At 32.9% G+C, this 25117-nt stretch overlaps 1 protein-coding gene across 4 annotated transcripts in view; it reads left to right on the forward strand.

Annotated features, from left to right (window-relative positions):
• The window catches only part of LOC126887697 (sodium leak channel NALCN), a 157311-nt gene extending 139214 nt beyond the window's left edge, over positions 1 to 18097 (forward strand). For all 4 annotated transcript variants that reach the window (XM_050655351.1, XM_050655352.1, XM_050655353.1 and 1 more), the window contains 5 exons: positions 3299 to 3435; positions 5144 to 5280; positions 9824 to 9980; positions 13386 to 13563; positions 17390 to 18097. In XM_050655351.1, the coding sequence (XP_050511308.1) occupies positions 3299 to 3435; positions 5144 to 5280; positions 9824 to 9980; positions 13386 to 13563; positions 17390 to 17661 (881 nt within the window). In that variant the 3' untranslated portion in view covers positions 17662 to 18097. The remainder of the gene's footprint in view (positions 1 to 3298; positions 3436 to 5143; positions 5281 to 9823; positions 9981 to 13385; positions 13564 to 17389) is intronic.
• Positions 18098 to 25117: the final 7020 nt, after the last annotated feature.

Below are 25117 nucleotides of genomic sequence, written 5' to 3' on the forward strand. Positions count from 1 at the left end.
ATCGCAACTGCAACAATTATTTAAGCCTTTACCAGTTTGTCGAAAAGTTGAAAATGGCAAAAACATTGAACAAAATGAATACCTATTAAACTAATCCTCGCAAGAACTTACGCTCGCGCCTTTACCGCATTTATGCGTATACGTACGACCTCAAATATTGATTGTAGGAAAAAAATGAAACAGATCAAAATTATGGAAAAAATAATTCTCTCCATTTTTGTTTAGGTACATTCATGTCGTAAAGTAAATAAACGAGAAAATTCAAATCAAGTAGGTATGATCAGTGGCGTAACAAACTCCGTCGGCCCCCCCCCCCCCGCAGAATTGGAAATGGGGCCTCCTTTAAAAAATTACTAAATGCTACATGTGTAACAAATACCTATATGTGTTACAGCACAGTAAATCAATGTAAAATATGGCGATACCGTGTAATTTTCAGTGTCACCACCGAAGTGGTCAACTCAAGACTTTTCGAGTTATTTATGAGTAGAAATGTTTATTGTTCAACAAAAAAACCACGTTTTTAGGCGATTATTCGCAAATAGTTCAAAGGGTAAGTATTCCATCGAAAAGAATATTGTTAGCAAAAATGTATCTAGCTTATAAAAAAAATGAAACAAAAATGAAGTCTATCGACTCAGTAAAAGGAAACTTGAATAGCTCATAAAAAGTTTTTCTTATTCGTCAAATTCCAAATCAAATATTTCAACGTGAGATATCCAAAAAATTAAATACTGTTCGGGGAAACTCATTAGAACTTTTTTAAAGTGTTTAAAAGAAGCTTTATTTTTTACAAAAGTTTCTAGCATCAAAACTAAGCCAAAATACAGTTAATCCCATTTTTTGGTAAAAAATTGTGAAAATCTCCCCAAACGAAACAAATCATTATCGCCTTACAAATTACCTAACTTTTTTATACGACCTGTAAGTTTTACCGGTTCAAAGTGCTTATTTTTAAAAGGTTTCTAGTTGAAGGGCTTGAACGAGTCACTAATCACGAGTATATGAAAATTTTAAACAGCCATGTCCTAACCAATTTTTGTCTTACAGAAAAACAAAATAAAGCCAAAATATTTATAAAAGCAAGACCTACCTACATTTCTTTACTCTTTGAGATTTTTCGTATCACTAATACTTTTTAAGTTATTTTGAAACAAGGCATTTTTCCAAAATAAAAAAACTTTTAGATTTTTTCAAAATTAAGAACTTCGAACCGGTCAAACTTACAGATCATATAAACAATAAATATTTAAAGTAAATGGTAAAGCGCTAATGATAAATTTTATTTGGGGTGCGAAATAGGGGCAGATTTTCACGATTTTTTTTGCCAAAAAGGGGCCAACTTTATTTTGAGCGTAACTCGTATAGTTTTGGTGCTAGAAACTTTTATAAAAAAATAACAATAAAGCTTTTTTTGAAACATTTAAAAAAGTTTTAAGAGTTTTTCCCGAAAATTACTTCATTTTTTGGTTATTTCAGGTTGAAATATTCGATTTAGAATTGGACAAATAAGAATAATTTTTCATGAGCTTCAATTGTGCTTTTACTGTGTCGATAAACTTCATGAATAAGTACACCATTTTCTGTATCTTTATTTAATTAGATAAATACTTATTTATTAATTATTTGCGAAAAACCCGTCTGAAAACGTTGTTTTTTTTTTTGAAAAATAAACATTTTTACTCGCAAATGACTTGAAAAGTATTAGCATAGATAAAGAAACTCTATAGAAGAACAAAAGTTGCTTATAATTTATACATTTTTATACATTTATACAGTCAATTTATACATTTCCGGATCATTTTAAACGTATGTTTTTCACCCCAATGAGGGGTGTCACCCCTCGAAGTAAAAGCAACCAACGGCATAAATCCAACTTTAAAGTGGAGTGTAACTAGAACCTAAATCCAATTTGTCAAGCAAATACGTCCGTCGTGACGCTGATAATTTCACTCCAAAACTGTCATTTACTGAGCTATTGGTGTATTCATGCAGTTTATGACGACTCACATTTTTCATCTTTATTGGTATAGAATAAAATAGAACAAAAATTACTAAATGATTACATTAGTATTATTCTATGGGATGAACAACTTTCTTCGTGCACTATCTACTATCAGCGAATATATCTACAATTTTATTAATTCGGATGGACAACTTCATTTTCAATACTGCACTGCTTAAAACACGTATGTTTGCAAATAATATATAACAACACATTTTTACATATATTAGACAACAAGATGGGACCCTTGACATTTTGGGGCCCCCCGTAAGCTTCATGCTGCGGGGGCCTCTGTTACGCCTCTGGATAATTGTATCGAAATACTAAACGTAGGTAAAGATTAAAGAGAAAACCCATTTCTAGATTTAGAAATATTGTTCTAAAATTCGGCAAATTACAATTCTCAAATCTTTCAATAGTCACGTTATAGCATTATAGTTTATTGTCGTTACCATAAAATTTCGGTAGGCCGGAAGGGATTAAGTTTCTAGATATTATGAGATGATTCACTTGGCAAATGCGTCTATTTAGAAATTTACGTTTTTAATTTTAAACACACAACGTAAAATAATATAACAATTCTTATATAATATCAGATGACAAGATGGGGCCCCTAAGCGATTGGGGCCCCCCCGGAAGCTTCACGCTGCGGGGGCCTCTGTTACGCCCCTGGGTATGATTTATCACATTTTTTTCTTAAAAGAAAATATCGACTGCACGAAAAAAATTGTAAAAAAGAGATTGTAGGAAATCATATTTGCAATAATTTCAGTCATTACCATTTTTGTCGAAAAGATGAAAATTTAGAAGATATTAATCAAAAAACGGTTCTTCTTTAAATTCAAGATGGCAGCTAACTCGGCAGCTGAATTCAGTCACTATTTTATAATGATAAAATTATGGGGTAGCTCGCCATGCCAGGTTAGGTATTTTTTCGTCTAACCTGACTGGACTATAACGCCGTTAAAAAAAAATTAAGGAGTATCTCCAGTAGGATGAGGATGAATTTGACGTTTATGGCATTAGCGCTAAAAAGTGTTCCTCAATGTGATTCAGCATTTATTTTTAATAAGTTGCATTGCTGAAATATTGAAAGTAGGCCCTTTTATATAAACACAGTATATGTATGTCTATTTGCCATTTTTTTTAATTTATACCCCAATATGATTCGAAAATAGGTCTCCATCGCAAACAAAAATGGAATCCTGTTCTTCAATCACTAAAGTTTGTATTTTCATGTTTAAAGTAGGCAAACTCTGATATATTAACTATATGAAATACTTTCTCCTGCAGCTATTATCATGGAGAACTTCTCCCTGTTTTACTCTAACGAGGAAGATGCACTTTTATCATATGCAGATATTCGAAACTTTCAAAATACTTGGAATGTTGTTGACATTCACCAGAGGGGCGTAATACCAGTGCGTAGGGTAAGTTATATTGTAAAGAGTGTTAAGATAATAATTTCTACTACTACTAACTTACTAACAGGTACCTACCTACTAATATACTGCTTCTCCATTCGTCTAGCATTTGTCCAACTTCCATAATTATATTAAATAAATCTGTTAGCCCACTTGTTCCTGTCTCCCATAATGAATGCTTTCCACACTTTTCCGGGAATATCATCAACTTCGTTGGTTTGTTATTAAAAGAAATATTCAAAGTGTGTGGCTCATCAAACCGATCAGTCTAAAGTCTAACGAATCTCTCGAGCTTATATGCTTTATCAAGATCAATGGTCATACTATCATAATATTTTTACGGTGTGACTAAGTAGTTTTATAGCTCTGTAGTTTGTACATTGTTGTATACCTTCCTTGTTTTTGTAAACCGGTACTAATGTACTGCTTCCCCATTCGTCTGACATTTGTCCATCTTCCTTAATTCTATTAAATAAACCTGTTGGCCAACCTTTTCCTCTTTCTCCAAATGCTCTCCACACTCCACAGGAATATCATCTAGCCCAACTGCTTTTCCTTTCTTTGTTTTTTGAAGCGTTTTTCAAACATTTTTTGGACGTATTTTTGAAATACATATAGTAAGATTTTTTTAGTTTAGATTGAGATTTTTTTCAGAATATGAATATTTTCATATTCCATTATAATATATACGGAGCCTCCAAACGGAGCCTATTAAAATAAACCGAGGAGTAAGACAAGGAGATACCATCTCGCCCAAGCTATTCAACCAAGCGCTAGAAGATGTGTTCAAACAACTGCACTGGGATGGCTTGGATATAAAGATAAACGGGCAATATCTGAATCACTTACGATATGCTGATGATATTGTATTAATAGCAGAAAGAAGTGAAGAATTACAAAGAATGATGGAAGAACTAGATAGAGAATCGACAAAGATAGGACTGAAGATGAATTACAGTAAAACAAAAACCATGACCAATCAGCAAGAAGAACTAGTAATTACAGTGGCACAAACAAGAATAGAACAAGTAAAAGAGTATATATATATCTAGGATAAATCACTAGATTAAATAAAGAAATCAGACTGAAGAAATAAAGAGAAGAATAAGATTGGCCTGGGCATCATTCGGAAAACTGTCTTATATTCTAAAGAACAGAAAATACCCGCAATACCTAAAAACAAGAGTCTTCAATCAATGTATACTTCCTGTTTTAATATATGGCTCTCAGACATGGACGTTTACAAAAGAGAATATGGAAAAAATAGCAAAGACAGAAAGAGCCATGGAAAGACAAATGCTGAAAATTAAACTATCAGAAAGTAAAAGAAACGAAGGGATCCGTAACAAAACAAAAGTGAAAGATGTCTCTACCCAAGTAGCAAAGCTTAAATGGAAGTTCGCCGGACACACCCTACGGCAGAAGGATGAAAGATGCACTAAGATGATTATACATTGGAGACCGTGGAACCACAAACAAAAAAGGGGAAGGCCACAGATGCGATGGTCAGATGACCTGAAGAAACACACTGGGTCAAAATGGATGCAAATTGCCCAAGATAGAGAGGCATGGAAGAAGGAAGAGGAGGCCTATATCCAAGGATGGATGTTTAGGGCAGATTAGATAGATAGATAGATTATAATATATAATGAATGAAATTTTATCAAGATCAGCTGGTTGTATATTATAAATAATCTAAAAGCTTATATTTTAGGTAAAATTTATTTTAAGACTGTTAAAAGGACGTCTAGAAGTGGACCCTCAAAAAGACAGATTGTTATTTAAACACATGTGTTATGAACTGGAAAGACTTCATAATGGAGAAGACGTTACTTTCCACGATGTCATAAAGTAAGTGTATATTGAATAGTTACTAAAGTGATTAAAAACGTGCAATACTCATTCTTTCTTTTAACAAAAAGTACCAACTACCTCTAATATAAACACGCATGAGTAGTAATAAATTCCGCCTCGGGAGATATACATGCCCGTAAAGAAAATTCAGACATCTACATCTTTGAATGAGGAAGGTTAAAGGTTGGCATCTGTTACTAGCCATAGGCGAACCTTTCCAATCCTAATGCTCTCTGTGGAGTAACTGTTATCATCTTGAAAAGTACGAGTCATGTGAATATCCTAAGTTATGTGATATTCACTTGAAGGTGCTATAATAATTATAAAACTTAATTATTAAGTTGTCGTTAATGCATGTCATCTTGAATATTATTATGCTCGCTACGATACTGATCCCCATACCAGCGGTAAAGCTACCGCGAGAACTCGAGACTCGAGAAGCACGTGATCGGTTAAACACTAGAGAATTAGATGGTTAACGAGATTTAAACGACGCTTACGTCATGAGGGGTCTACCTGTTACATCAAGAAGTTTCTATTTTATATTAATGCAATTTGGTAGGCATGATTTCTAACCAGATTCATAAAACCATTTGTTTGTTTTATTTTTGTTTAAGAAATACTTTGAATACACAATCCAGAAAAACAATAGGTTGTCTAAACAGCGTACTGTGGAATCATGAAATAGGAAAAAGAAGAAAACACAATATCTACGAATCTCTTATTAAAAGCAGTCTATTGTACGGAGCAGAAACTTGGCGGATAACCGAAAACAACAGAAGAAAACTGGAGGCAGTAGAAATGGACGCTTTTAGAAGATCAGTAGGAGTGTCACGCAGAGAGAGAATACGTAATGATGAGATAAGACAGCGAATGGGGGTTGACGGCTCTCTAACAACAGACATAGAAAGAAAACAGCTGATATGGTACGGACTCGTCCAGAGGATGGATAACTCAAGACTCCCTAAAATAATTATGCAATGGGTACCACCAAACCGCAGAAAGAGAGGAAGACCCAAGAAATCTTGGAGAGAGGGAGTAACGAAGGCGATGAGCGCAAGAGATCTTAGAGAGGGCCAATGAGATGATAGAGTGTCATGGAAATTAGGCATCGGACAACGTCGCAAGACGTTTTAAAACCGATTGATATATATAATACTTTGAATAACAAGTATGGCACAAAACTCACAGGGCCAGCTTCCTTTATTGTGGACTCACTCGATTTAATCATTAAATTTCTGGACACAGATAAAATTCTCTATAAGTCGGAGTGCAGAATCGTTGGTAACTATCTGTTGCCTGAGCTTTTTACAAATTTATAAAGACACAGGCCGATGTCGCTAACACGTTGTACGCATTTAATATTTTATTTATATGCATACTTCGACAGCTTGGATTCAGTTCGCTTCGGGATACACCACAGGCGGCTCTGAAGACGCTGAAAAGCAGAAACCTTGGTCAGCCGATGGTGGTGGCCCCGAATCTAATTTAATCTAAAGCTGCCTTTCCTCATGTTTGTCACTCGTGCATAGAGGATCTTTATCCCACTCGTTACGCAATAAAATTGTTATAAATTGAGTTAGGTGAGCTAACTAAATGACCACCAACGATTATAATTCACTCAATTACAGGACAATAGGAAAACATTTTACTTGAACATAACTGACATTACAATTTCTTGACATTACATTTAGAACTTCTAAACTGTCATTACATAGAGTATGTACAATTATAGAGCAACATCTACTTTTAACATTGTATATTGTAACACTCTCCCTCAACGTGAAAAGTAGATAAGCCAAACAATTTTGGTTTCTTTCTAACACGCATATTGTAACGCTTAGATTCTTGAACACCATCATCGCTTCTGTCTTCTCTATTCACTTCTTGATTTTCACTCGCACTTTCTGCACTTTCCATATTCTTAGATTTCACAATTTCATTGATACCACTTTTTACTTTTTCGGAGTTTTCACTTCCACTAAAACATTCCGACTGATTCTGGTTCATTAATTCGGCTTTAACTTCAGAAATTCGCAAATTGCATGTAACCTCAGGTTTAAATCGTACGTCGTGGCTCGATACGATTCTTCTTTCAGATGGAATCCATATTCTAAAACCATCCCTATCATTCACGTAACCAACTAAATAACCATGTATCGCCTTGCCATCAAATTTACTGCGAAATTTTTGTTTACGTGAACATAACATTCAGTGCCAAATATTCTTAAATGTTTCAAACTCCCAACTGGCTTTCCATACCACAATTCATAGAGACTTTTATTCTCAATTGATGACTTTCCTGTGCTATTCAGAAAATACACTGGAGAATTACATGCTTCTGCCCACAATGCTTTGGATAACTTGCATGGGTTTAACATGGAACGAGCACATTCTACTATGGTACGGTTTTCCCTTTCAGCAACACCATTCTGCTGAGGTGTATAGGGTGGAGTGATAGAATGCTCTATACCTCTACTTGCAAGAAGTTCAGATACCTTTCTATTGTCAAACTCTCTCCCTCCATCACATCTCAGTTGCTTTACTACATGGCCATTTGTGTTTGCTTCATTTAAAAATTTTTCTAAGAAGGTACATACCTCACTTTTGTGTTTCATAAAGAAAACTTTCCGAAACTTACTAAAGTCATCTTTAAAACATACGTAATAACGTGCTGTTCCCAGTGATTCTATAGACATGGGTCCATTCACATCTGCATGGATCTGCTCACCAGTGACTTTTGGCCGATTGATCCTAGTTTTAAATAGCAATCTACGCATTTTTCCAATTGCACATCCATCGCAAAAGCTTTCTTTGCACCCATCAATGTCTATATTCATTTTCTTCAAGACTTTCTTTACGTGTTGCTTATGCTGATGACCAAATCTTTCATGATACACTTGTAATATATCTGTCGACTCTACTAAGTGTGCTTGAATGGGATTGGTCGGTTTCATAACACGTATATCAAGTGCATACAGGCCATTACTTAAATTTTCAGTCATTACAGATTCAAGAGTATTTTTATCATGTAGCTTTACACCTTTATCGTCGAGTACTGTAACGAACCCTCTTTGTGCAGCAGCTTTCACAGACAACAAATGAGCGCTTGCTTCAGAACATAAAAAACATTCTTCAATTCAGCATCTGTCCATTTATTATTCAGACGCGTTTGAATTTTCACTGTTCCTTGTCCTTGGGCTAACATGCATACATCCTTCTTACCAAGTGATATTTTTACGGGTTCGAAAAATTCTGTATAAGATGAGAAATACTGCTTATCTGTAGTGATATGATTTGTGGCTCCACTATGACAATACCATTTCCCAGCTTCAATACAACTGTTAGGTGAGGCACTTAAAACAACAGACAAAAAAACAGTATTATTGTTTTTATTCTCATCTAAATTCTCAGCAGATTTTTTTTAATGGACACTCTCTCGCCCAATGGCCTAATTTCTTGCATTTGTGACATGGAAATTTCTCTTTTGCACGATGTACATTTTTCTTTGACTTCGTAGTAGTTGTACTTTGGCTCTGTTTGTATTTTTCTGTCGGGCTATTGCGTGCATCAAACGCAAAATATTCTGTGGTACTTTGGTCACGTAATTCAATGGCACACAATTTCTCAATCAATAAATTCAAAGTTTGATTTTTTGATGGTATCGTGTCCCACAAATCTTTGAAATTATTAAAGTCTTTACCCAAAGTTGATAAGATCCGACCATTTAACATTCTTTCGGATAAAACATTTTCATTATATTTCTGCAATTCATCATTCAAGTCTACAAACAATTTCTGCAGCTTCGCAACACGTGTGCTAATATCTTCTTTTTCATCACGTTTGACTCTAAAAAAGGCTTCAATTAACATGTTTAACCGTTGCGTACTGCTACGTTCAAATCGCTCACGTAATTTGTGCCATATTTCACTAGCGTGAGTACATGTCAACACGAGCTCGGCAAGTTTTTCCTAGCGTACCTGCTAACAAACTTGCCGCTTTTGCATCGTCTTTTAACCATTGTTGATGCTTCTCTACTTCCAATGAAGTTGAATTTTCAGCAACCTCGAGACACTTACGCATACCGTTCACAATGTCTTCAATTGCATACGCTCGTAATAACATCGAAACGTGCCATTTCCATTTTGCCCAGTCTTCAGGACCCTCAAATTTGTCGACTTGAATTTTATAATCGTTATTACTGGTCGCTATATTTTTTCACCTGTTCACAGTTCCCACGTGAGTTGGGCCCGTAACCTGTTATAAATTGAGTTAGGTGAACTGACTAAATGACCAACAACGATTATAATTCACTCAATTACAGGACAATAGGAAAACATTTTACTTGAATATGACTGACATTATTATTTTCTAATTTTCTTGACATTACATTACAAGTTCTAAACTGTCATTACATAGAGTATGTACAACTATAGAGCAACATCTACTTTTAACGTTATATATTGTAACAAAAATAAAACAAATTTAAAATAATAATAGTTGCTGATAATTTGTATTTAATTGGATTACCAATTTTTAGCATGTTGTCCTATCGATCGGTCGATATAAGGAAAGCTTTACAATTAGAGGAGTTATTAGCAAGAGAAGAATTCGAATATATTATTGAAGAAGAAGTAGCTAAACAGACTATAAGAACGTGGTTAGAAGGATGTTTAAAAAAGATACGATCAACTAATGTAAGTATACAACAAATGCAAGTATGAATTAGTTTTCTCTGGGAGCAGTCTGTTCTACACCGGTCGTACTATAGCCAATTGATTAACTGTATATACCAACATTATAGGCCTGGATCCCGCGTACCAAAAAAGTTTATTAATAACAAGCTGAAAATTTGTTAATAGCTTAATGATGTCTTGTATTACAAACTTTGATGTACGGGAACACTGAAACAGGGGAAGTTTTAATTGTGGAACAGGCTATACAGTGGCGTAACAAAATCCTAAAAGGCCCCCCTGCAGAATTGGAAATGGGGCCCCCTTTAAAAAATTACTAAATGTGACACGTCGTGTAACAAAAACAACTTATATGTGTTGTAGCCCAGTAAATGAACGTGAACTACGGAGATACCGTTCAATTTTCAATGTCACCACCGAAGTGGTCCAGTCAATACTTGTCGAGTTATTTACGAGTGACAATGTTTAACATTGTTCAACAAAAAAACCACGTTTTCAGGCGGTTATTCGCAAATATCTCAAAAAGTAAGTATTCGTAAGTAAGTAGCAAAAGTGTAGCTTATACAAAAATTAAGTCTTTCGACCCAGTAAATGCAAATTTGTAGCTCATAAAAAATTGTTCTTATTCGTCAAATTCCAAATCGAATATTTCAACGTGAAATAACCAAAAAATTAAGCACTTTTCGGGGAAAACTCAATAAAACTTTTTTAAAGTGTTTAAAAAAAGATTTAGATATTTTTATTTTTATAAAAATTTCTATCATCCAAGCTAAGCGAGTTGTACAAAAAAATTGTAAAAATCTCCTCCTATTTAGCACCCCAAATGAAACTAATCATTACCGCTTTACAAATTACTTAACTTTTTTTATATGACCTGTAAGTTTCACCTGTTCAAGGTGCTTATTTTTGAATGGGTTTTATTTGAAAGTGCTCTGACGAGTCACTAATTACGAGTGTATGCAATTTTTGAACAACCATATCTTAACCAATGTTTGTCTTACAGAAATACAAAACAAAATCAAAATATTTATAAAAGCAAAACATTTCTTTAGGTACTCTTTGAGATTTTTCGTATCACTATACTCCAGGGCTGATCCAAGACCGACTTTCGGGGGGGGGGGGGGCATGAAATTGTTTTATGATACATGCATAGCTTAGGTTACCTCATACTTTACCTTGTTCAGCACCACCTTTATACTACCGTTCAGCACAAAGTTAAAAACATTTTTCTCGTAGCAAACGGGATACGTATTTTTTATATTACATATTTTAAATTATCGAAGGTGGCTTCTGGATCCGCCCTTGCTAATACTTTTAAAGTTATTAAAAAAAAGGCATTTTTCTAAAATAATTTTATTTTTTTATAAAACCAATTTTTTTTTTGAATAAGAACAAACCGATCCAACTTGGGGGAGATTTTCACGTTTTTTTTTAGTTAAAAAGGGCCAACTTTATTTTGAGCGTAACTCGTTTAGTTTTGATGCTAGAAGCTTGCTATAAAATGCTATAAAAAATAAAAATAAAGCTCTTTTTAAACATAAAAAAGGTTTAATGAGTCTTCCCCGAAAAGTGCTTTGTTTGTTGGTTATTTTACATTGAAATATTCGTTTTGAAATTGAACAAATAAGAACAATTTTTCATGAGCTACAACTTTCCCTTTACTGTGTCGATAGACTTCGTGAATAGGTACACCGTTTTTTTTTTGTTTTTTATAAGCTGCATTTTTGCTAAAAATATTTTTTCGATAATTTTTCGATAATATTTAATTCGATAAAATACTTATTTTTTGAGCTATTTGGGAAAAACTTCCTGAATACGTGGTTTTCTTGTTCAAAAATAAACATTTATATAAACATTATAATTAGCCAATTTATCCATTTCTGGACTTATTTTAAACGTATGTTTTTCACCCCCCCCCCTCCAAATATCTAAATCCAAATTGCCAAACCAATCCGTCGTGACGCTAATAATTACACTCCAACACGGTCATTTACTGGGCTATTAGTGTATTCATGCACTGTTTATGACAACTTACATTTTTCATCTTCATTGGTATAGAATAAAATAGAAAGAAAATTAATAAACGACTACTTACGTAATATTATTCTATGAGATGAACAACTTTCTTCGTGCACTACTATCAGCGAATATATCTACAATTTTATTAATACATACAATACGTACATACGATACATTGTATCTATCTGATGGGCAACTTCATTTTCAATACTGCATTGTTTAAAAAACGTTGCGTGTGTATGCGCAAATTAATATAACAACACATTTTTACATACCTATATTAGACGACAAGATTCTGAAAAATTAAGGCCCCGCAAGCATCATGCTGCGGGGGTCTTTGTTACGCCCCTGAGGTTATAGGTTTCGAACGTCAGACTACGAAAAGTTCCCATGTATTTTGTCGGACAGAACGTCCAATTGATTTGTTACCTTTTCATTAAACTCTCATGCAAAAATCAGACTGCTATTATTTATCACCAACATAATTCCTGTCATTTGGCATGTTCCACGTGTCGGACTTAGTAAAATGTCCAACATTTTTTCATATATAAAGGTTCCTATTGAATAATCTTTAAAATAACCTGCTACTTTTTACAATCATAACCTTGTCAGGATGACACTTTCCACAATTAAAACTTCTCCTGTTGCAGTATTCCCATACATCAAAGTTTGTCCGACTAGACACCGTTAAGCTATTAACACATTTTCAGCTTGCTATTAATAAACTTTTTTTGGTACGCGGGATCCAGGACTGTTGGTAACTTGCAGTGAATCATCTTTTTACAGCAAAAATGCTAACTTCTATCAAAATCAAAACTGTCTTTCTGTGCTGAAGGTTTGCCTCTAGGACCCTGATTGGGGTCATTAAAATATATTTTGGGCGATCAGGGTCGCCTCACTGTTGCTTCCCTTTATATTTTTCTTTGTACACTCAAAATCACTCATTTCTAAACTCTTCCTCTTCTAGGACATCCTTTTGTCTCTGTATTATGTGCCACTGTGCAGTTCAGATGCCCCCATCATGAAAATAGACGCAGAAAAGAATACAGCATGTTATAAAGATCTTCCGCGAAATTATTTAAAAAAAAATCGCAGCCTTAAAATGCCCGATAAAAAATTATCCCAAATGGGTGAGGCAGCAATGTATACACCTTCCATAATAAACTTATCCAAATCATATATTTGATGAAAACTAACAGATCTACCAAAGCTTTAATTTTATTGATGACAACTACTAGAATATTTTGACATCTAAGTTTTATCTCTAGTGTGAATTTATAAGCTTCATCTCATCTTCTGAATCATTTCTTCATTCTATTTGTGCCTAACATCGTGTGAATAGTTTTAATTAACGATTAATAACAAATATTGTAACTAAATAATTTTTAGAAACAACAAAGCAGTCTAATGGCGGGCCTACGGGCAACAAACGAGGCTTTATCAATGCCAGACCCGATGGAAGAACGTAAAACTGGAAGTCCAGATCAAGAAAACGAAGTCGAAGCGAATAAAGAAAATGAGCCAAGGAAACAAAAAGCTGTCAATCTTCCTAGGTCCGATAGTATAGGTATGTATAATATCTCACTCTTTTTTATGATAAAACTGATCTGGTTAGGTAGATATCATCATCATGGCATCTACACTCCTATCCTAATCAGTCCGCATTAACATTTTGGTTTTACAATTGGTTGTGTGACTTGGCATTCTTCTACAATTTTTCTCCATTCGTTCCGGTTTTTGCTTATGGTTATGGTTACCCATTGTCTAACTCCATTCTTCTTAATGTCCTCAACTATCTGGTTCTCCCAATCTGATTTTGGGTCTTCACGCGGTCTGCCTGATATTGGTCTCCATTTGGTGAATTATTTTTCTTTCTAGAATCCCCAATATTTCTTCATCTTTCTGTGTCAGGCACATTACATCAGCACCATATGTGATTACTGGTCTAATTGCTGTTTTATAAATTTTCAGTTTAGTATTCTGAGTAAGTTGTTTTATTTCCAGTAGACTCTGTTTCCTGACAGGATTCTTTCATTGATTGTTATGCCTCTATCATTAGTTCTATTAACTGAGATCCCAAGATATTGGGGACCCCAAACTCATATTGGCCAATATTTAAACTTATAACATTAACTGTATTTTTCTTGAGCATATTATATTAAATTCACAATCAAGATGCAGTGGAAATAAACAAACCAAGACACTTCAATGTTACGAGGAGCACCCTCGAATCATGATTTATAATGTATAAACTTTGTAAATCATCTTTTGAGATTAATACAATGTATACAGGGTGAGGCAAATAAAGGACCTATTAGAAATATCTCGAGAACTAAAGGCAACAGAATCATGAAAATTGGAATAAAGGGGTTTTGAAGGATCATCTATTAAATGAAAATATTTTCATCTCTTTGCAACTTCCGGTTATACCGGAAGTTGCTTATAACTTCGTTTTTTTAAATGGGACACCCTGTATATTTTTACATTTTTTGATTCTCTTCGATGTCTTCTTTCTTAAAATATGAGGTTTTGTAATATTATACAGGGTATTTTAAAAGATAATTACGTTTTTTTATTAATTTCGTAGCAAAATTAACACCCTGTAGAATTGTAGTAGTTTGACATTTAAAACTCTACTTACGTTCAAATGATTTTTAATATACTCTACTATTGTTAAGAATCATTAGTATAGCTAAATTTTTAATTTTAGTATACAGGGTTGGTCGAAACTCGGAATGAGTATTTTCTGAGTTTTCTTAAATGGAACACCCTGTATTTTAGTATTGTAATGAAATTATATTTTGTGGTACTTTTTTATTTCTTAAGCATTCCCTATACCTAACTGCTTTAATTTGTGCTTAATTGTTAATCGCACCAACAATCATAACTAAGTAGGTATTTCGATAGCTAAACCATTATTGGTAATTTTAAGGACCAGTCTGGATTAATATGTATTTATTTCTGAAAAATTATTTGGGATTGAGTATTTTCACGGCCAACCTAATAAAATTTTACGTATTTTTTGTTGCAATTAATGTTTAGCTTGAATCACCAATAACTCACAAATTAAAGCAGTTAGGTATAGGGAATGCTTAAGAATTAAAAAAGTACTATAAAATATCATTTCACTACAATACAAAAATACAGGGTGTTCTATTTAAGAAAACTCAGAAAATACTCATTCCGAGTTTCGACCAGCCCTGTATACTAAAATTAAAAATTTAGCTATACTAATGATTCTTAACAATAGTAGAGTATATTAAAAATCATTTGAACGTAAGTAGAGTTTTAGATGTCAAACTACTACAATTCTACAGGGTGTGAATATTGCTACGAAATTAATAAAAAAAACGTAATTATCTTTTAAAATACCCTGTATAATATTACAAAACCTTATATTTTAAGAAAGAAGACATCGAAGAGAATCCAAAAATGTAAAAATATACAGGGTGTCACATTTAAAAAAACGAAATTATAAGCAACTTCCGGTATAACCGGAAGTTGCAAAGAGATGAAAATATTTTCATTTAATAGATCATCCTTCAAAACCCCTTTATTCCAATTTTCATGATTTTGTTGCCTTTAGTTCTTGAGATATTTCTAATAGGCCAGTTATCTGCCTCACCCTATATACATCGTAAACTATGATTTGGGAGTGCTCCTCGTAACATTGAACTGTCTTGGTTTTTTATTTCTACTGCATGTTGATTTGGAATTTAGTGTAGGTATTTTGTTTTGTTTTGATTTATTGCCAAACTCCGCTTGGATGCACTTTCATTTGGATTTCAACTTTGCAAATTCTTCCTTTAAGGGGAAAGGCGCAACATGTTGCCAGTCATAATTTTAAATGTGTTTTAAATGTATTAATTTTTTTCGAATTCTGAAAAAACTAATAAGTATTTTTGAAAAATTTAAACACAAAATGAAAGATTACGTTATTACCGAGGGCCGAAAGTCCCTTAGAATAAATAAAAAGTTTCTTTTGGATGAAATATTTGCAATTAAAAATCACATTAAATTTTCTCTTTTATTTTCACCCCTGTAACTTGTTAAAATAAACATTATAGAAGTTTTCGGGGAGTTTAGGCCTTCAGTAATAATATAATATTTCATTCTGTGTTTAAATTTTTCAAAAATATTTATTAGTTTCCTCAGGATTCGAAAAAAATCATTACACATTGAAAATTTTGACAGGCGACATTTTGCGCCTTTCCCACCCCAATGGAATGTGCAAACTCAGCAAGCGGTGGCTTCCAACGCATCCTTGGAAACCACCGCTATTATTTTGCATGGTACAGTTTTTTATGACGTCATTCATCGCAGTGTTACGGTCGTAGTTTGTCGGCACCGCTTTCGAGGAAACCAGCGCTTTAAACTGTTTAGATTTTTGCTAATCAATGCTACGTCGTCAACATACGCCACAAGTTACGACGTCGATGATATAATAATTGTACCTTTTATTTCTGTAGCTCTTGTTGTTCCTTCTATAGCGACATTAAATAGTGACGTTGATAGAAAGTCGCCCTGTCATACTCCAGTTGCTATATGCTGCCGTAGACCTTTCTATTTATCAAAACTATTTGTCGAATAAGAAGTAATCACTGTCTGACTCCAGTCTACAAAAGAGAAATAGGACTTGTAGATAATGATGAATGTTTATGTGGAGAGCTAGCTGATCTACAACATATGCTATTAGAATGTCCTTTACATTTTATTGAAATATCAAACTTTTTTGCCAATCTAGTTCAAGTTAATGTACAATTTCCTTTTAATCTTATATACCTTTTACAATCAAACAATCTAGATGTTTATAAAATTTTGTACAACCATGTTAATTGTTTAAAATTAAAGCTCTGAGAAAAAAAGAAAAAAAAATAAAAAAAAAAAAAAATAATTAAATAAAATAAAAAGATACTAAGATCTAAACCTCCGCGAGGTTGAATCGGGTTTAGGTCTTAGCGCGATAAAAAAATATACAAAAAAAAAATATACAAAAAAAAAAAAAAAAAAAAAAAAAAAAAAAACTAAAAAAAAAAATGTAATAAAAAAAATGTTAAAAAATATAATAAAAAAAATAATAAAAAAAAACAGAGTAAAAAAAACAGTAGTACTAATAGTTAAATTTAGATACTAAGCATATATTTTGTAAAAGAGAGAATTCAAAACACATTGACTGGCCAGTTGGTTGCTTAAACCAGTGCCAATAAAACATAAACACACACACAGACCTTTCTATTGTCATTTTCGTAAGCTTTATAAGTTTCATTGGCGAATTGGGGATATCTAGGATTTTCTAGCTTGGGTAGATATTTATTATATACATAGATTTAAGTCTCAATCAACTGTTTGTCTCTTTTACTCCTAAAATTAACTTTATATTAAAAACATTTCAGGTAGCAGCTCCGGTAGGAAATTTTTAGCCCCCACCCTCTCAGACCCCTCTGCCAGACAAGAGAAAGAGAGAATAGTAACCAAGAAGAAAAATAGCAGACCTTCAGTAGTGGTTAATAAAAATTTATCTCATTTAAACGAAAGTGAAAACAGGATGCCAAGAGAAGTTTACAATAGCAAAACTACCGTTCCAAAAGCTAATAACACTTTAAATGAAATCAAAGACTGGTGGAATGAACAGCTGGCATACGTTTCATCTAGTGATGAAGAATAATTAATGCTCTATTTTAATTATTTACTTTAATACGTAATTTATTTATTTTAATACGAATAATATATTTCATTCACTACTTTTCGCCGATGAGCAAGTAATTTTTACACAAGACAGGGAGGACATGGAATACTTATATGATAAGGAGATTAAAGGAAGAGTGTATGAGCTGTGGAGACTCAAGATAAATATGTAAGGCCGAATACTTATGTATTGGATCCGAGGTTGCAGATTTGAACCTAACTTAAGACGATACTATTAAGAGTTGTAAGACTTTTCAAGTTTTAGGGTCAATGATAAGAGGAGATGATAAATGATACTTGTATGAAAGATATAGATATGAAAATAGCACGGGGAAAACAAGCCTCGAAAGCACTTCAAGTGATATGGAGCAACACTTTAACTATACTATTTAGATGGGAAATAAGCCACAATTAAATTGAACAAATAATTTTATTAACGTTTCGAAGCCCAAATCGGGTTTCGTTGTCAAAATACAAAATACTGTTAAAATAAACAAAAATGTTTTTACTAAGTAAAAAAATTCTTCTAATAATTTATTTAATCTGACTCATTTATATTGTCAATTCAGACGTATATTATACATTTTAAAAAGAAGACTTTAAAATGACATCGCCAATATTTATGAGTTGCGTTCCTGGGACGACTTTACTAAAAGATAGTTCATTCGATTACATGAAATCAATCCAAAATCAAGAATATCCGTCACAAAACAATCATAGCATGTGATCTGTCTTTAAAAAGACAACCAAATGCAACGATGACAGTAAAATTCTCGCGTTAGAAATTCCATAGTAAATCACGAGGGAAAGCCAGTAAAAAACCTCGTGATACTATCCCGACATCGTAAGTATTTGGTCTTACATTTAATTTACTTTCAAAAAACGAATACCAAATTCTGACTTTAATATGTGTAAATTATAAATAATATTAATAATACATAGATATACAATAAGTAATACTAAAATATAAAATTTGTACTAACTCGATATATTATTGACTTACTAATCTTGGTATTTTCTTTCTATTGACTTCCTCTTTTAGTATGGGTAACCACATCCTACTGCATTCTACCGAGGAATTTGCGACACAATTGGTTTCATTTAGCATAATTGGAGCCGCTTCTTTGATTTTTCTCTTTTTACTATCTGATTCTTTCAGGACTATACTTGAACCTCTCCACTGAACTCTATGTTCATTATCCCATGCGTGTTGACATATTTGAGATCTATCAAATTCTCTATTTTTAATATAAGACTGATCAACTATTTTCAATGGGAAATAAGCCACAATTTTACCAAAAAAATTATTTTATTAACTTATTTCCCATTGAAAATAGTTGATTATAAAAATGCAACAAGGAAATAGCTTCAGAACAATAAGACTGATGTTCACTTATTCTAACGTTTAATGGTCTTGATGTTTCACCTAAATAAAATTGTTCGCATTCACAAGGTATTTTTAAATGCAATTCTTTGTTCTTTCTTGTTCATTGTTAGGTTTAGTTTTAGATGGAATAGATCTCAATGTGTTTGTTGTTTTGAATGTTGAAATGTTGAATTTATTTCCAATTGTATTAAGTTTCTCAGATTAATTTAATTAATTAATTTAATTGTTTTAAGAGACTCAAGTGTATAGAAAACCAACACACACCAACAGATATCTCAATTACAAATCAAATCACAACATCAACGTTAAAAAGGGAATCATTAAATCCTTATATGATAGAGCCAAAATTACTTGTTCTAACGAAAATTCATTTTTAGAAGAAAAATAATTGTTAACATCTGTTTTATTACAAAATGATTATCCTTTATCGTTTACAAATAAGGAATTGTCAAGATTGGATCGAATGGAACAGAACAATTTAGAACGGGATCCTACAACATTCACAAGAAATAATACGAGGAAAATATCAATACCATATATAAAAGGACTATCCGAGAAACTTAAAACAATAGGAAATAAATTCAACATTTCAACAACATTCAAAACAACAAACACATTGAGATATATTCTATCTAAAACTAGACCTAACAATGAACAAGAAAGAACAAAGAATTGCATTTATAAAATACCTTGTGAATGCGAACAATTTTATTTAGGTGAAACATCAAGACCATTAAACGTTAGAATAAGTGAACATCAGTTTTATATTAAAAATAGAGAATTTGATAGGTTTCAAATATGTCAACATCAAAGAAGCGGCTCTAATTATGCTAAATGAAACCAATTGTGTCGCAAATTCCTCGGTAGAATGCAGTAGGATTTGGTTACCCATACTGAAAGAGGAAGTCAATAGAAAGAAAATACCACAATTAGTAAAGTCAATAACATATCGAGTTAGTACAAATTTTATATTTTAGTATTACTTATTGTATATCTATGTATTATTAATATTATTTATAATTTACACATATTAAAGTCAGAATTTGATATTCGTTTTTTTAAAGTAAATTAAATGTAAGAAGAAATACTTACGATGTCGGGATAGTATCACGAGGTTTTTTTTCCTGGTTTTCCCTCGTGATTTACTGTGGAATCTCTAACGCGAGAATTTTACTGTCATCGTTGCATTTGGTTGTCTTTTTAAAGACAGATCACATGCTATGATTGTTTGTGACGGATATTCTTGATTTTGGATTGATTTCATGTAATCGAATGAACTATCTTTTAGTAAAGTCGTCCCAGGAACGCAACTCATAAATATTGGCGATGTCATTTTAAAGTCTTCTGCTTTAAAATGTATAATATACCTCTGAATTGCCAATATAAATGAGTCAGATTAAATAAATTATTAAAAAATTTTTTTTTACTTAGCAACAACATTTTTGTTTATTTTAATAGTATTTTGTATTTTGACAACGAAACCCGATTTGGGCTTCGAAACGTTAATAAAATTATTTTTTTCAATTTAATTGTGGCTTATTTCCCATTTAAATAGTTAATCATAAAAATGCCACAGGGAAATAGCTTCAGAACAACTCTAACTAAAGAAAACAAAAAAGGGATATTTCAGAGCATAGTGCTGAATATTACCCTATATGGAGCGGAAGTATGACCAATGACAATAACAATACGAACAGTTGAATTTGACTTTATGAGAAGATGTCTACAAACCAGAGAGAATAGAATAAGAACAGAGGAAATACGTTACAGAATGGAAGTAGAATGCTCAATTACACAAAAAAAAATGGAAAACAAAGTCCTGCACTGGTACAAGCATATACAAGCATATATATGGTACGATTTAATCAAATCGTGAAAATCTAAGGCTCAGCATTTGAAACAAAACTAGCCAAACTAGACAATCTATAATCTTCGTCAGAAGTCGAGTTCCTCAAGTAGTTTTTGATTATTTTCAACACACTGAAGGATCTTTCTCCAGATGCATTAGATATCATCATGGATAGTAGAATGCGCAAAGTTGTGTCCATATTCGGAAATAATTTTAACTGTTTTTCACGAATGAGTTTCAGATAATCCAAGAGTCTATTCCTCTGAGGCTTGGTAATCTTGTTATCATGAGGTTCTTTTTCTTCATCAAATATACTTTCAGCAAAGTCTTTGAACTGTACCCACTCTTCTCCAAAGTCATCATCTATGTCGATTCGATACTTTTAGCTAAAATAGAAGCTTTTGCCCCAATTTCTTCATTGGAAATTGACGATAAGTTGATTAAAAATTCAAATTGTTCATTAAGACTGAAATAAACTTCGGACCTTTCATTCAATTCTGAATAAAGTCTGTTAATTACAATGTTGAAAGTATTAATCTTTGTCTTCTTCGCCATTAAAGTGGGGTTCAGTGGATTCAGCTTTGTCTTCGCCAGGGAGAGCTTTTCTTTTCCGGAGTCTTTTAATTTTAAGAATAAAGGTTTCAATTTTAGACAACTCTTTTCCTCTTTTTGCATAGGAATCAAAGTTGTCTCAGACTCAATATGTAATTCTTTATATGTTGCAAGTCACATTCAAGTCTGTAGCAGTTTTTTTGCAATGTTTTGCTACTCTTGTCAAAACGTTGTAAAATATCTTACCACATATTTAGTAGAACAGCATTCTCAAATTTGAAAAATTGTTCATTAATAATTGTTGTATTTGCTTGTACACATAGGCGTAACCAGGGGGGTTGGGGGTTATAACCCCCCATTGGGATGTACTTTGAGCTCTATACGCTTAACACCATACCCCTCTGAGACTTTCCAGTAGTTGTAACCCCCCTTAGGATTATTTCATCACATTCCTAGAACTTCCCACAATCCACCTCCAATCTGTAGCCTCCTATACCCTGGTAAGCGTTAATATTTCTTTTTGATATGAACGTTGGCTATTTTAATTAGATTGTATTGTTTATACACAAAAGTAATGTTCTCGATATACAGTAGCGGTAGCGGTTAATATTTATTAATTTTGGAAAATAAAAATTCAATTTTTTTTCCAAAAAAATTTTTTTTAAAGAGCTACGGCCCCCTTTTGCTTGCGGCCCTAGGCCGCGGCTTAGTCAACCTAGTGGTAAATCCGGCACTGTTCATCTCGAACGGTCGTCCATGATAGTTGGGTCAGTGGGTAGCCCCATTGTTCTGAGATCTGACCATGTGTTGTCTCTCCATCGCATTCGTGGGCATCCTAAGGGCCTTCTTCCTGTGGAGGCTTCCTCCCAGATCAGTTTGACAAGGCGGTTATTAGGGAGTCTATGGACATAGCCGGCCAATCTTCGACGCTGAGATTTAATTTCTTGGACTATGTCACTCGCCCTATACATCTGCTTGACCTCAGCATTTGTTCTCATTCGGTATTGGCTGCTATTAGGATCGTGATAAGGTCCAAAGATTATTCTTAGGATTTTTCTCACAAAACATCTAAGTTTTCTTTCAATTGCTTTGGTCAGGGTCCGCGTCTCACACCCATACATGAGCACCGGTCTAATCACTGTTTTATATATTCTGATCTTGATGCTCGTGTGGTTAGGCTCTTAGAATTAAAATAGTATTGTGGAGGCTATACATATATCTGTTTGCTGCCTGAATACTCTTCAATCGCCTAGTATTACCCCTAGTTTTACCCAATGTATTCATTTTATTCAGGCTGAGTCGACCTGGGACCAATAGACTTTTTAAAAATGTCTATATGTTCTCGCTGGCGCTGGGATTCGATCTCCGGCCTATCTGCGTGGAAGTCAGAAATCATACCGCCTGAGCTATCTGGCCCACCACCTCAAATACTTTTATACTGTAATCAAAAATCGTTAATATATCTTTACCACTTTATATATATTCTTTACCACTAAATCTGGGTTTCTACTTTGATTTGACAGATTGGCATACCCCCAAAAAATTTTGATTTAAATCTTCCCTGGAATATAGAAAGTTGCATTCCCACTAGTTCAAGTATATTTGTAATTTTTTGAGCACAGAATATTTTTATTATTTCAAATTTGTTTTATTTTTTAAGAATATTTTTTGAAAAAAAATTAATTTTTCTCTTTTGATGTGAGTTGGGCTATTATATATTTTTAAATAAAGAATATGTAATTAAGAAAATATGTTGACACTCAACATATTTATTCAAATTTAAGTAGGTAATGTTTTTATTATAAAATATAAAAATTATAGTTATCCCCATGGGTACCATCAAAGTTCCACCAAAATTATATTTATATTCACTATATTGATATTCCCGGAGTATTGTCGACTTATCTGTCGCAAATACAGGTTTCAATGTTGTGATAAAGTATGGTATCGTGGAGGGATATATGGTTTTATTTGAATAAAAAATAGAAAAGAAAATATTTACAGAACTGATTACAATTATTCAGAAATGATATTAAATTTTAAGTATGACCGTTAATGTTAAAGTACTTACATTTGTATACAGAATGTTTTAGCAGAAATAAAGATTAGAAGAAATTAGTTTTTATTTTATTTAATAGCCTTAAACTCCGAATTCCTTAAGTACGGAAGAGAAACTTTACATAGACAATTACACAAACTAATAACACACCTATATGGAACGAAGAGAAAATACCAACAAAATGGCACGAAAGTGTAATAATAAAAAGGGAGACAAAACCAATTGCTCTAATTATAGAAGCATCTCCCTACTTAATATGGCATTCAAAATCTTATCGAACATCCTATTAAGTAGGCTAACATCTTTTCTAGAAAATTTTATAAAGGTATACCAAGCCAGATTCTGAAAAAAAAAAAGATCGGCCATAGATAAGATTTTTACTTTAAGGGGATGGGTACGTATTTTCGGCTGCAATGCTATTCAAATGGGGATTAATTTTTTTCGAATCCTGAGAAAACTAATAAGTATTTTTGAAAAATTTAAACGCAGAATGAAAGATTACCTTATTACCGAGTGCCGAAAGTCCCTGAGAACTTCTATAATGTTTATTTTAATTTAATAAGTTACAGGGGTGAAAAACTAAGAGAAAATTTAGTGTAATTTTTAATTTCAAATATCTTATTCAAAATAAACTTTTTATTTATTCTAAGGAACTTTCGGCCCCCGGTAATAATTTAGTCTTTCATTCTGCGTTTAAATTTTTCAAAAATATTTATTGTTTTTTTCAGGATTCGAAAAAAATGAACACAATGTCCGTGGTAATATTTTCCAAATCTATCTTTGTCTTACAACGCACTCAGTCGAATAGAATATTGTCAGCATATTGTCAGTCAGGCAGTGACAATTTTAAATATTTGAAATGGCATCGGGAATATTTTGAGTTGTTGATTAAATAATATTGATATATAGTGTATTTGATAAATAATTGATTTAAGGCGTGAACTTAATAAATAAAAAGTTATTTATTGTGTATTATTTGTGGAAGATCCAAGCAGAGAACACGTCAGGATAATATTATATTCTGTGATCCAAGTATTTTGTTGTTAAAATGTTCACAATTGTAAGCGAATTGTTCCATATAGGTCTGGATCCCGAGTATGAAAAAAAAGTTGATTAATAGCAAGCTGAAAATTTGTTAATAGCTTAAGGATGTCTAGTCGGAAAAACTTTGATATATGGAATCACTGGAACAGGGGAAGTTTTAATTGTGGAACAGGTTAAAAATTTGGAACGGTCAGACCACGAAAACGGCACATGTATTTTGTCCGACAGAACAGACTTAAACTCTCCGAACAGAGATTAAACTCTCATACAAAAATCAGACTGCTACAAATGGGCGTTTTAATGAGTGGAACATGTAGAATATGTCAAATGACAGGAATTATGACAGGTGATAAATAGCAGTCTGATTTTTGCATGAGAGTTTAATCTCTGTTCGGAGAGTTTAAAGTCTCTTCTGTCGGACAAAATAAATGTGCCGTTTTCGTGGTCTGACCGTTCCAAATTTTTAACCTGTTCCACAATTAAAACTGCCCCTGTTCCAGTGTTCCCATATATCAAAGTTTATCCGACTAGACACCCTTAAGCTA

The sequence above is a fragment of the Diabrotica virgifera genome, chromosome 7 (genome assembly GCF_917563875.1).
Source record: "Diabrotica virgifera virgifera chromosome 7, PGI_DIABVI_V3a".
In the NCBI taxonomy this organism is placed as follows: Eukaryota; Metazoa; Arthropoda; class Insecta; order Coleoptera; family Chrysomelidae; genus Diabrotica; species Diabrotica virgifera.